Source organism: Mobula birostris, chromosome 9, assembly GCF_030028105.1.
Source record: "Mobula birostris isolate sMobBir1 chromosome 9, sMobBir1.hap1, whole genome shotgun sequence".
NCBI classification, from domain to species: domain Eukaryota; kingdom Metazoa; phylum Chordata; class Chondrichthyes; order Myliobatiformes; family Myliobatidae; genus Mobula; species Mobula birostris.
The window spans coordinates 74,669,567-74,683,307 of NC_092378.1; the positions used below are offsets into that span (position 1 = coordinate 74,669,567).

The window sequence follows — 13,741 nt, forward strand, 5'->3', positions numbered from 1 at the left end:
GGACCTTTGTAAATGCCTCTTAAAAGCCAGTATTATGATTTCTTCACTGCCTCTCACCCTCAAAATTATCTACAGTACTCCTTGCATTCAGATAGACACAACTCAAACATTTGTCCAATGTGCTCAACCTTTCTGGTTCCATCTTTGCTACTGTCTTAACATCTACAGTGATTCCACTTACTGTCCTGCCTCTGGTTTTCATCACCCTGCAACCTCCCCATGCAGCACTAGTAAACTTTCACACAAGGTTATCAATTCCCCCTTCAGTTCAGGTGCAAATTTTCCAGTCTGTAAAAATCCCACCTGCCCTGGAAAAGAGCCTAATGATCCAAAAATGTTTAGCCCTCCCTCCTGCAACATCAGTTGAACAATTGTTAAATTACACTATCTTCCTATTCTTGCCTGCCTCACTAGCGCTTGCAATCCAGAGATCCCAGTCCTGGAGATCCTGTATTGTATCCTAACTCCCGGAACTCATTTTGCAGGACCTCGCCACCCATTCTACCCATGCCATTAGTACCAATGTGCACCATGACCTCTGTTTGTTCACCCTCACTATTAAGAATGCTATGGACTTGATCCGAGATGTCCGTGACCATGGCACCTGGGAGGGAACAGATTATCTGATTTTTATTCTCCTCCACAGAGCTTCCTATCTGCCTTCTGAACCAATGAATCTCTGAACACCTCTGCTCTCCTCTTCTCTTCTCCCCCCCCCGCCCCCCCCCCCCCCCCCCCCCCCCCACTTCCCTTCTGAACCAAAGAGCCATACTCAGTGACTGAGACCTGATTGCTTGACTTTCCTCTGGTAGCTCATCCTCCCCAATACTATCTAAATCAATATAACTGTTACTGAGGGAAAGACCACATACTGCTTATTCTCTTTCCTGATAGTTGGCATCTGTCTATGTCAAAGGACAATGGGTGATGATGGTGATCATTATCACAACGCTGAATGGAAGCTATGGAAATCCCAGTCATTGAGATTGCCCTCTCGGCCTCACCAGTGTAGTCCAAAGGAAAGCTGATGAAGCAATATGTTTGGCACCAACTTGGTTGCAGGAGCTGCCAGAAGGATGTTCAATGACATCCAGCTGCCTTGGGGGCACCACTCCAGATTTACTGTCCAGGTTTACTCCTGTAGCCTTCATCTCTCCCGAGGCTGCCCACAAGGCAGAGGGGCTATTTACGCACAGGTGGGGGTCTGATACATGAGCACCAGGGCCTGCAAACACGGTGGTGGGCTTACATGCTACAGAGAACCTCCTCCCCATCCTCTGTAGTTCAGCCCGAATCTGAAAGCAGTTGAGTTTCCGTGTGTCACCAGCGAGGAGGCACTACATGAGGCTTGCTGTTGGAGAGGCTATGTACCAGCAGGGAGAGACTTGCACATTCAACTTTTTTTTTTTTTTTTTTTTTTTTGCAAGACCACTAGTCAGCAGTGGAAGCTGAAAGTGAGAACTGCAAGCACTACCCACTACACTATCATACTAGATACCTCATGGTTATATGTAACCTGTATCTCCAGTGTGATTGATTTTGAGGTAAGAGGGGATTTGAAAAAGAATATTTCACCCTAGGGACTTGTGGGGTTGATGGAGGCAGGGACAATCAAGTATTTGGATAAATGAAAAGCTAGGGTATAGAAGGTTGTAGCAGAAGCAGAGATAGTTGGCATAAACATGGTGAACCAAAGCACTTGTTTCTGTTCTCCACTTGATGGTGAATTCTTTAGAAATATGGGCTATTCTCTGGCCATAAAAGTTGCTAGTCAAATTCAAGTCAATCTGTTTTTGTTAGTTTTTCGGAAGAATTATTTTCACTCCATGCCGTTCTTGAAGCACGGTTTCAATTATAAGGTGGGAAATGCCATAGTCAATTTTTGCAAAAGCTTCCATGGAAGTAATATAGTGATTAAATTGGATCCATTTTCATCAGAGGTTAAAGGATGGGGTCAATACTGAAAAGTTAACAGGAACAATGGAGCAAAATGACAGAGTATGGGTTAATAAGAACAGGAGTAGGCCATCCGGCCCATGGAGCCTGCCCCACCATTCGATAAGATCATGGCTGATCTGTCCGTAAACTCCCTCCATCTACCTGCCTTTTCCCGGTAACCCTTAATTCCCTTACTATGTAAAAACCTATCTAACTGTTTCTTAAATATATTTAGTGAAGAAACCTCAACTTCCCTGAACAGAGAATTCCACAGATTCACCACTCTATGGGAATCATTCTCCTCATCTTCGTCCTAAATCCTCTCCCCTGAATCTTGAGGCAATGTGCCTTACATCTAGTCTCACCTACCAATGGAAACAACTTTCCTGCTTTTATCTTATCTATCCCTTTCAAAATTTTGTATGTTTCTATCAGATCCCCGCTCATTCTTCTGAACTCCAGGGAGTGTAGTCCCAGGCAACTCAATCTCTGCTCATAGGTTAACCCCTGGTGAACCTCCTCTGCACTGCCTCCAAAGCCAGTATATCCTTCCTCAAGTATGGAGACCAGAATTGCACACAGTACTCTGGGTGCGGCTTCACCAGTACCCTGTACAGCTGCAGCATGATCTCCCTGCTCTTGAATTCAATCTCTCTAGCAATGAAGGCCAACATTCCGTTTGCCGTCTTAATAACCTGTTGTGCCTGCAAGCCAACTTCTTGCGATTCGTGCTCAGGCACTGCCAAGTCCCTCTGCACAACGGCATACTGCAATCTTTCAACATTTAAGTAATAATCTACTTTCTATTATTCCTTCCAAAGTGCATGATCTTGCGTTTACCAACATTGTATTCCATCTGCCAGACCGTGGCCCACTCACTGAACCTATCTATATCCCTCTGCAGACTCTCCACATCCTCTGTACAATTGGCTTTTCCACTCAGTTTAGTGTCATCAGCAAATTTTGCTATGCTACATTCAGTCCCCTTTTCCAGATCATCAGTGTAAATGGTAAACAGCGGCGGGCCCAGCACCAACCCCTGCGACACCCCACTCACCACTGCCTGCCAACTGGAGAAACACCCAATTATACCAACTCTTTGCCTTCTGTTGGTTAACCAATCCACTATCCATGCCAATACACTTCCTCCGACTCCATGCATCCATATCTTATTTATAAGTCTCTTGTGTGGCACCTTATTAAATACCTTCTGGAAATCCAAGCAAATGACATCCACCTGTGCCCCTCTATCTACTGCACTCATTATGTCCTCAAGGAACCCCAGTAAGTTTGTCAAACAGGACCTGCCCTTTTTGAATTCATGCTGTGTCTGTCTAATGGGACCACTCCTTTCTAAATGTTTTGCTATTTCTTCCCTAATGACAGCTTTAAGCATTTTCCCGACTACAGATGTTAAGCTAACTGGCCTATAGTAGCCCGTCTCTTGCCCATATCTTTTTTTTTTTTTCTTTTTTTAAAAAGTGGCCTGACATTTGCTGTCTTCCAATCTGCCGAGACCTGCCCAGAGTCTAGAGAGTTTTGATAAATGATTACTAACGTGTCTACTATAACCTCTGGCAATTCCTTCAGCACTCTGGGATGCATCCCATCAGGTCCAGGGGACTTATTTACCTTCAGGGCCTCTAGTTTTCTCATCACTATCTGTTTAGTGACAGTGATTTTTATCGAGGTCCTCACGTCCCACTTTGTCTATAACATCCTTTTTTGGCATATTAGATGTTTTCTCCACCATGAAGACCAGTAGTCAAACAGGAGAAGAAGCAATTCAGGCTGACGTTTGGAATCTTGACTTCAAATTAAGTGAGGAACCAGAGACGAGGCTTCTGGATGAGCTGGTGAAGAAAAATAAATCTAATAAGATGCAAGAATGCAGAATAGAGGGGTGTCTGTTTAGAATGGAGATGAGGAAGAATTTCTTTAACCAGTGAGTGGTAAATCTGTGGAATTGTTTGTGACAGGCCGATGTGGAGGTCTTTATGTAGATTTATGGTAGAGGTTGATAGATTTTTGATTGGTCAGGGTATGAAGGTATTTAGGGTGAAGGCAGGAGATTGGGCCTGAGGGAAATTGAATCAGCCATGCTGAAATGGTGGAACAGATGCAATGGGCCAAATGGCCTAATTCTGCTCCTATCATGGTCTTATGATGAGGAGAAGGTAATGTTCCCCTGTCACTAAATTGATATGTTCTGTCACAACCTGCTTTACTTCTGAAGTCACTGGAAGTGAGCTGAAGCAAGTAGGAGCTACTGCGAGGTGCAGATGGACCACAGATAATCTTTGAGAAATACCATTCTGGTAGAATGAGCAAGATGGGTCAAGTGACTGTCCTCGACTGAAATTAGAGGATAGGGATTATTCCATTTAGGATTCGATTAGCTCCCTGCCTTGTGGCTTCAGATCTCGCTAGTGGGATTTGAACACACAGGCTACCGCATCAGAATGAGCATAAATGGTTGGGAATCCATCAGTTAAAACTACTTCACATAGCAGAACTCTGAATAGAAAAATAGAAATGAAAGGCTATGAATCAATCTTTCCTACTGCCTTGACAAGTTTGTCTATAAGTTAATGTCCCATTGAAATGTTCAGTGTAAAGGTTGAGGACTTTGGAAAAGATAAAGCTTCACTCTTCCTCTTAACTGAATTTCTTACACTGGAACCCAGAGAAGAAATATTGGTGCCACAATAGTTCAAGATGTAATTTCTATATGTAAAATTTGGGTATGGACATTGTCTCTGGCCTGACATCTAGTCTCTCCGCCCACCCAACCACTTCAGGAGCAAGGTCATTTCAGATTCTGTCCCAAACAAGTTGTAATCACATCTATCCTATTCATCTTGGCAAATAGTGCAGTGTGGCTATTAGCTGAATTCTTTTAATATCCCACCCCTTCCCTTTCACCACTATTACAGGAACTGTTCTTTCGGCATTTGCTTTGGAGCTTTACCTCATTGTAAATTTTGTTAATTTAGGCTGGAATTGGTAAATATTTATTGAGTTCTTGTCAACTGATTTGAGGAGTTGCACTGAGTACTTGTGGGACGTATGTTCTGGTAACCAAAAAAATGAGCTACAATACAGCTAAATTGCGCAGTTGGGTTAAAACAAGTATGAAATGTTTTGTCTTTCTTGTTTTTCATTTTAATGAAAAAACTTTTTGTGGTGCAGAAGAGTGGGATGGAGAAGAGGAGAGCTGTCATTATTGGTGACTCTATAGTCAGGGGAGCAGACAGGAGATTTTGTGGAAGTGAGAAGGACACCCGCATGGTTTGTTGCCTCCCAGGTGCCAGGGTCCAGGATGTCTCTGACCGGGTACACGATATCCTGGTATGAGAGGGAAAGCAACCAGAAGTCGTGATACATGTTGGTACCAACGACATGGGCAGGAAGAGGGATGAGGTCCTGAAGCGTGAGTTTCGGGAACTAGGCAGAAGACTGAAGAACAGGACCTCAAGGGTGGTGTTCTCAGGATTGCTGCCAGTGCGACATGACAGTGACTGTAAGAATTCGAGGAGATGGCAGTTGAATGCGTGGCTGAGGAGTTGGTGCAGGGAGCAGGATTTTAGATTTTTGGACCATTGGGATCTCTTCTGGGGAAGGTGGGACCTGTACAGATTGGATGGGTTGCACCTGAACAGAAGGGAGAGCAATATCCTTGCAGGTAGGTTTGCTGGCATGGTTTGGGAGGGTTTAAACTAATTTGCAAGATGGATGGGACCTGGAGCGATAGAGCAGTGGAAGGAGTGCATGGAGTAAAGCCAGATCTAACATATAGAGAGGCTTTGAGGAAAGAGAAGCAGAATAAAGGGTGTAAGGTAGTAAGGTAGAAGGGCTAAAGTGGGTGTATTTCAATGCAAGAAGCATCAGGAACAAAGGTGATGAACTGAGAACTTGGATGCATACATGGAATTATGATGTAGTGGCCATTACAGAGACTTGGCTGGCACCAGGGCAGGAATGGATTCTCAATATTCCTGGATTTCAGTGCTTCAAAAAGGATAGAGAGGGGGGAAAAGGGGAGGAGGGCTGGCATTACTGGTCGGGGATACTATTACAGCTACAGAAAGGGTGGGTAATGGAGCAGGATCCTCTTTTGAGTCAGTATTGGTGGAAGTCAGGAACAAGAAGGGAGCAGTTACTCTATTGGGAGTATTCTATAGGCCTCCCTGGTAGCAGCAGAGATACCGAGGAGCAGATTGGGAGGCAGATTTTGGAAAGGTGCAAAAATAACAGGGTTGTTATCATGGGGTTGACTTTAACTTCCTTAATACTGATTGGCACTGGATTAGTTTCAATGGTTTAGATGGGGCAGAGTTTGTTACGTGTGTCCAGGACGGATTCCTGTCACAGTATGTTGACAGGCTGACTAGGGGGAATGCCATACTAGATCTAGTATTAGGTAACAAACTGGGTCAGGTCACAGATCTCTCAGTGGGTGAGCATCTGGGGGACAGTGACTACCGCTCCCTGGCCTTTAGCATTATCATGGAAAAGGATAGAATCAGAGAGGACAGGAAAATTTTTAATTGGGAAAGAGCAAATTATGAGGCTATAAGGCTACAACTTGCAGGTGTGAATTGGGATAATGTTTTTGCAGGGAAATGTACTATGGACATCTGGTCGATGTTTAATGATCTCTTGCAGGATGTCAGGGATAAATTTGTCCCAGTGAGGAAGATGAATGGTAGGGTGAAGGAACCATGGGTGACAATTGAGGTGGAGAATCTAGTCAGGAGGAAGAAGGCAGCATACATGAGGTTTAGGAAGCAAGGATCAAGTGGGTCTATTCAGGAACATAGGGAAGCAAGAAAGCAGCTTAAGGGACTGAGGAGAGCAAGAAGGGGGCATGAGAAGGCCTTGGCGAGTAGGGTAAAGGAAAACCCCAAGGCATTCTTCAATTATGTGAAGAACAAAAGGATGATAGGAGTGAAGGTAGGACCGATTTGAGATAAAGGTGGGAAGATGTTCCTGGAGGCTGTGGAAGTGAGCGAGGTCCTCAATGAATACTTCTCTTCGGTATTCACCAATGAGAGGGAACTTGATGACAGTGAGGACAATATGAGGTTGTTGTTCTGGAGCATGTTGATATTAAGGTAGAGGAGGTGTTGGAGTTGTTAAAGTACATTAGGATGGATGTCCCCAGGGCCTGGTGGATTATTCCCCAGGCTGCTTCACAAAGTAAGGGAAGAGATTGCTGAGCCTCTGGCTAGGGTCTTTATGTCCTCGTTCTCCATGGGAATGGTACTGGAGGATTGGAGGGAGGTGAATGTTGTCCCCTTGTTCAAGAAAGGAAATAAGGAAGTCCAGGTAATTATAGACCAGTGAGCCTTACATCTGTTGTGGGAAAGCTGTTGGAAAAGAGAGATAGGATCTCTGGGCATTTAAAGAATCATGGTCTGATCAGGGACAGTCAGCATGGCTTTGTGAAGGGCAGATCATGTCTAACAAGTCTGATAGAGTTCTTTGAGGAGGTGACCAGGCATATAGATGAGAGTAGTGCAGTGGATGTGATCTATATGGATTTCAGTAAAGCATTTGACAAGGTTCCACACGGTAGGCTTATTCAGAAAGTCACAAGGCATAGGATCCAGGGAAGTTTGGCTAGGTGGATTCAGAATTGGCTTGCCTGCAGAAGGCAGAGGGTGGTGGTGGAGGGAGTACATTCGGATTGGAGGGTTGTGACTAGTGGTGTCCCACAAGGATCTGTTCTGGGACCTTTACTTTTCGTGATTTTTATTAACGACCTGGATGTGGGGATAGAAGGGTGGGTTGGCAAATTTGAAGATGGCACACAAGTTGGTGGTGTTGTGGATAGTATAGAGGATTGTCGAAGAATGCAGATAGGATGCAGAAGTGGGCTGAGAAGTGGCAGATGGAGTTCAACCCGGAGAAGTGTGCGGTGGTACACTTTGGAAGGACAAACTCCAAGGCAGAGTACAAAGTAAATGGCAGGATACTTGGTAGTGTGGAGGAGCAGAGGGATCTGGGGGTACATGTCCACAGATCCCTGAAAGTTGCCTCACAGGTGGATAGGGTAGTTGATAAAGCTTATGGGGTATTAGCTTCCATAAGTCGAGGGATAGAGTTTAAGAGTCACGTGGTAATGATGCAGCTCTATAAAACTCTGGTTAGGCCACACTTGGAGTACTGTGTCCCATTCTGGTCACCTCGCTATAGGAAGGATGTGGAAGCATTGGAAAGGGTACAGAGGAGATTTACCAGGATGCTGCCTGGTTTAGAGAGTATGCATTATGATCAGAGATTAAGGGAGCTAGGGCTTTACTCTTTGGAGAGAAGGAGGATGAGAGGAGACGTGATAGAGGTATACAAGATATTAAGAGGAATAGATAGAGTGGACAGCTAGCGCCTCTTCCCCAGGGCACCACTGCTCAATACAAGAGGACGTGGCTTTAAGGTAAGGGGTGGAAAGTTCAAGGGGGATATTGCAGGAAGATATCAGAGTGGTTGGTGCGTGGAATGCACTGCCTGAGTCAGTGGTGGAGGTAGATACACTAGTGAAATTTAAGAGACTACTAGACAGGTATATGGAGGAATTTAAGGTGGGGGTTATATGGGAGGCAGGGTTTGAGGTCTGGCACAACATTGTGTGCCAAAGGACCTTCTGTGCTGTACTATTCTATGTTCTATATAATGCAATCTCCATTAATTTTGGGACATATTAATAAATCATCGAGCCACCTGCAGAGAAAGTCACCATTTAGCACAATATGCCTGCGCTGGCGCTTTCAAAGAAGTATGTAAATGGCTCCACTTCACTATTCATTTCCTAATCTCCTGTAAATCATTACCTTCTCAATATTTATTCAATTCTCTCACGGAAGTGTGTGTTGACCGATGCTCCAGTGACCTTTCATCATTTCAACCAAATTATAAAAGTTCACTGTAAGTAAAAGTGGTTTCTTATAACACCCCCTCCCTTATGCCCATACCACCATTGCATCTGAGGAACTCCAGACCTTGCAATCTACTGCATTATGACCTTTCAGTATATTGCCTACTTGCACTGCACTTCGGTAGCTGTCAGACTTTATTCTGCATACTGTTTTTCTCTTGCCTTGTACTATAATTGTCTTAATACTGTTCATACAGATCACATCATAAATACAACTGAAGATTTTCACTGATCTCAGCACATAATAATAATAAACCAATTCCCTGATTCCAAAGATTCATGAGAATGTTGCCAGGACTTTGAGAGCCTGAGGTTACAGGGAGAGTCTGGGGCTTTTCATTGGAACATAGGAGACTGAGAGATGACCTTATAAAGGGTTATAAAATCATGCAAGGCATCAATAGGGTGAATGCACTGTCTTTTTCTCAGGAAATGGAATTCCAAAACTAGAGGGCATTGGTTAAGGTGTGAAGAGAAAGAGTTAAAAGGAATTCCTCCTTGTGAGTATTGGAATAAGCTGCCAGAAGAAATGATTGTAGCAGATACGATATTTAAAAGACTGTTAGATAGGAAAGGCTTCGAGAGATTTTATTCAAATAAAGGTAACATTGGCAAGCTATATTGTGTGCTATATTGCTTAATAGATAATTTGGAAACCCTGTGTTTCAGTTAGTGATGACTATTCTGGTATTTGGTTATTTGACATTCATCCTTTACTGGCATTTACCCAATCTTTCAAATTGTTTAATACAATCTCAACAGCCACTAAAGAATTTCACAATTCACAATGAGGGAAACAAATTACTTAGTCATTGGAGATTATATTTTTTTCTGTCTTTATATGGTCATTAAATGGTTTAATTTTCTTGAAAATTCATAACAATGGCTTGGATGTTGGGGAGAAAATGCACATATTTTCCCACATAAGTATTACAGAGTTCAGAATTACAGTGAGTGTGTTCATTATGGTGAAGTTTCAAACTTGCTACCTGTTCTTTTCCAATTGCACTGATTCCAAAGATTCATGAGAATGTTGCCAGGACTTTGAGAGCCTGAGGTTACAGGGAGAGTCTGGGGCTTTTCATTGGAACATAGGAGACTGAGAGATGACCTTATAAAGGGTTATAAAATCATGTAGTCCAATTGTGAAATGTAACAGTTTGATCAATCGCTGGAAGATTCACTCAAAAAACCCATGTGGTTAGAACTGCAAGAAACTGTTAAATGCTAAAGTTACACTTTACATTCACTACATTAGAAGTCTTCTGGTGTTTTCTTATTAAATTCTAACTTTTTTATTTTTGTGAGTGCTTTTGAATATCTGTTTATCCAGCTGTTAAGGTTATCTCAGTCATATCATTGGTATGACTTATCCAGGTTTCCATGTGCAATAATATGTTTACACATGTAAAGGCGAGCTATACATTTGCCACTGAGGAACCAGCTCCGAACTCGTCATATCTAATGTAATGTTTAGACTTGGTGCGTAAGTCAGCAGCAAGAATGGCTAGCTCACTACTGGTAAAAATAATACACAAAATGCTGGAGGAACTCGGCAGGTCAGGCAGCATCTATGGAAAAGAAAAAACAGTCAACATTTCAGGATGAGACCCTTCATTAGGACTGGTGAAGTGTCTTGACTTGAAGCATCAACCATTTATTGCTTTCCATAGATGCTGCCTGATCTGCTGAGTTCTTCCAGCATTTTGTGTGTTACACTGAAGTTCCAGCATCTGTAGAATATCTTGTGTCACGGGTAAAAGTGTTGTGTCATGATAGACTGATAATATCACGTTTGTAGCCTACTCTGGCTGTTAAATAATGAGATTGTTGACGTCAATGGAAATGACAAGTACTTTGACAAATATACAGTTGACCCTTTACTGATGTTTTACAAAGGAGTAAATGCGTATGGATAGGACTGCCAGCTATTACAAATAGTATGTTGACTCAATGAAATCTCTTTTTCCAGCTGTCTTTTAACAGAACACTGCCCAGGAGATCTCTGCAGACATTGAAACGATACATCAAAACTTCTAAAATATTTTTGCTGGTTTCTCTCTCTCACTGGTTTTGTTTTGACTGAAGATATGGATCGCATGGAGCTGGAGAGAGTAGGAAATGAGGTTGATGATGAGACCAACAGTGATGACAGTATGGATGACGGCTATACCAAATTACCAGATCTAGAGAAAGCTACAATTAGCAGGTAAGCATGGGATGAGGGAAGTTTGTATTTGATGCAGAAGTTGATCTCACTGACATGAAAGCTTCATTCATATTTTGGATTTAAATTCTTTACTTTGAAGTTTCAACTAAAGTGAACTATTTGTTCAGCTATGAGGGTTATAGATGGGGTAAATGCATCCAGGAATTTTCTCTTCAGTTTGGGTGAGACTACAGTTAGAGGTCATTGTTTAAGGGTGAAAGGTGAAATATTTAGGTAGAACGTTGTCACTCAGAGGGTGGTGCATGTGTGGAGTAAGCTGCCCGCAGAAGTGGTAGATGTGAGTTTGATTGCAACATGTGAGAGGGGTTTGGATGAGTATATGGATGGAAGGGGTATGGAGAGATATGGTCCAGGTGTGGGTTGATGTGACTAGGCAGAAGAGCTATTTAGCATGGACTAGATGGGCTGAAGGGCCTTGTTCTGTGCTGTAGTGCTGAGTCTGATTATTTAATGGGCAGTATGAGAAGAATTAAATTCATTTTAGTCATCTAGAGTAAAAGCTGAGCTTTTGTCTGCAGATGGCAGCAGTGCGCTTGTGTACTGAGTTGGAGAAATATGTGTTCAGGGGAACAGTGATATATACACACTGTACCATAGCGGTAGAAAACTATGAACCAAGTCTGGAAAATGAGATTAATAGGAATGGCTGCCCACTAGTCAGCAATGAACAAGTAGTCCAAATGCCTTTGACAATATTGCATCAGTAAATGGCTCAATAACATTGAATATATATAAAAAAAAATGAATACCTTTTATTATCCACAAGTAATGTTGTCCTAACAAAAGATGAATCTGACTGAATTTCACTTCATCCATCTACCTGAATATTCACTCTACCGGTATACTGTGGCTTCATTGTAGGCCATCTATAAAATCAATTGTTCTCCCATGCAAATCCCAAAGCAGATTTTTGGCACCAAACAGGACAAGGGAATAACATACCTCTGCTCTTGATTCCTCTGTGAGTCACCCATTCCTTCCTCATCGCTGATTCTAAATCCAGGAACTCCTTTCCAGAGGGACTGCAGTGGTTCAAGAACATGGCTCAGCAGTACTTTGTGAAGTCTCAACATTATATCCTTGTTTTTATATCCCAGTCCTCTCGGAATGAATGCTAGCATTGCGTTTGCCTTCCTCCGTGCTGATTCAACCTGGAAAGTAACCTTTAGGGAATCCTGCATGAGGACTCCCAAGTCCTTTTGCACCTCAGATTCTTGAATTTTCTCTCCATTCATTTTCCCTACCAAACTGCAGAACCATGCATTTCCTGACACTGTATTCCATCTGCCATTTCTCCATCCATTCTCCAAATCTAAGTCCTAGTCCTTCTCTTGCCTCTCTCCTTCCTCAACCCCACCTGTCCCTCCAGCCATCTTTGTATTTGGCATCAAAGCCATTAATTCTGTCATCCAAATCATTGACGTATAACTTAAAAAGACTCGGTTCCAACACAGACTTCTGTGGAATACCACTAGTCACCAGCAGCCAACCAGAAAAGGCTCTCTTTATTCCCACTCTTTGCCTCCTGCCAGTCAGCCAATGCTAGTATATGTCCTGTAATACCAAAGGGCTCTTAGCTTGTTAAGCAGCCTCACGTGTGGGACCTTTTCAAAGGCCTTCTGAAAGTCCAAGTAAACAGCATCAACCGATTCTCCTTTGTCTATCCTGCTTGTCATTTCTTCAAAGATTTCCAACAGATTTGTCAGGTAAGATTTCCCCCTAAGGAAACCATTCTGACTTTTCAGCCTATTTTATCATGTACCTTCAAAACGCCAAAACCACATACTTAACAATTCACTCTAACTTCTTCCCAACCACTGAGTTCAGACTAACTGGCCTATAATTATCTTTCTTCCACCTGTCTCACTTCTTGAAGAGTGGAGTAAAATTTGCATTTTTCTAGTCAACCAGAATCTATTGATTCTTGAAAGATCATCACTAATGCCTCCACAATCTCTTCAGCCACCATTTTCAGAACTCTGGGGTGTAGACAATCTGGTCCAAGTGACTTTAACTACCTTTATACCGTTCAGTTTCCCAAGCACCTTCTTCCTAGTAATGGCAACTTCACTCACCTTGGCCCCCTGACACATTCTAGCTTTCAACATACTGCTAGTGTTTGTCATAGTGAAAACTAATGCAAAATACTTATTCAATTTGTCTGCCATATTCTTGTCTTCCATTACTATCTCTCCAGTATCTTTATTTTGAGCGGTCCAATATCTACTCTTGCCTCTCTTTTACGATTTATATATACGAAGAAACAATTCGATATCCTTTTTAATATTATTGGCTAACTTACTTTGTGTTCCATTTTTTCCTCCTCTAGGACTTTATTAGTTGCTCTGGTTTTTAAAAGCTTCAAATTCCTAACTTCCCACTAATTTTTGTGTGTGTGTATATACACATAGATGTACATATGCCTCTGAAATTTCCTTTTCTTTTCTTTATTCCACTGTGCTACGGATATATCTGACTTTAGCATCTCCTTCTCAAATTGCAGGGTGAATTCTATCAGATTATGATCACTTCCCTTAAGGGTTCCTGTACCTTAAGCTCCCTAATCAATTTGGTTCATTGCACAACCCCCAATCCAGAATAGCTGATTCCCTGGGGGGGGGGGGGGGGTCAAACAT

At 42.6% G+C, this 13,741-nt stretch overlaps 1 protein-coding gene across 5 annotated transcripts in view; it reads left to right on the top strand.

Annotated features, from left to right (window-relative positions):
• Positions 1–13,741, top strand: part of slc38a4 (solute carrier family 38 member 4) — a 125,417-nt gene that overhangs the window by 58,417 nt on the left and 53,259 nt on the right. For 4 of the 5 annotated variants that reach the window (XM_072268267.1, XM_072268270.1, XM_072268269.1 and 1 more), the window contains exon 2: positions 10,848–11,084. In XM_072268267.1, coding sequence (XP_072124368.1) covers positions 10,966–11,084 — 119 coding nt within the window. In that variant the 5' untranslated portion in view covers positions 10,848–10,965. The remainder of the gene's footprint in view (positions 1–10,847; positions 11,085–13,741) is intronic. The other variant, XM_072268266.1, reaches the window with a different exon arrangement.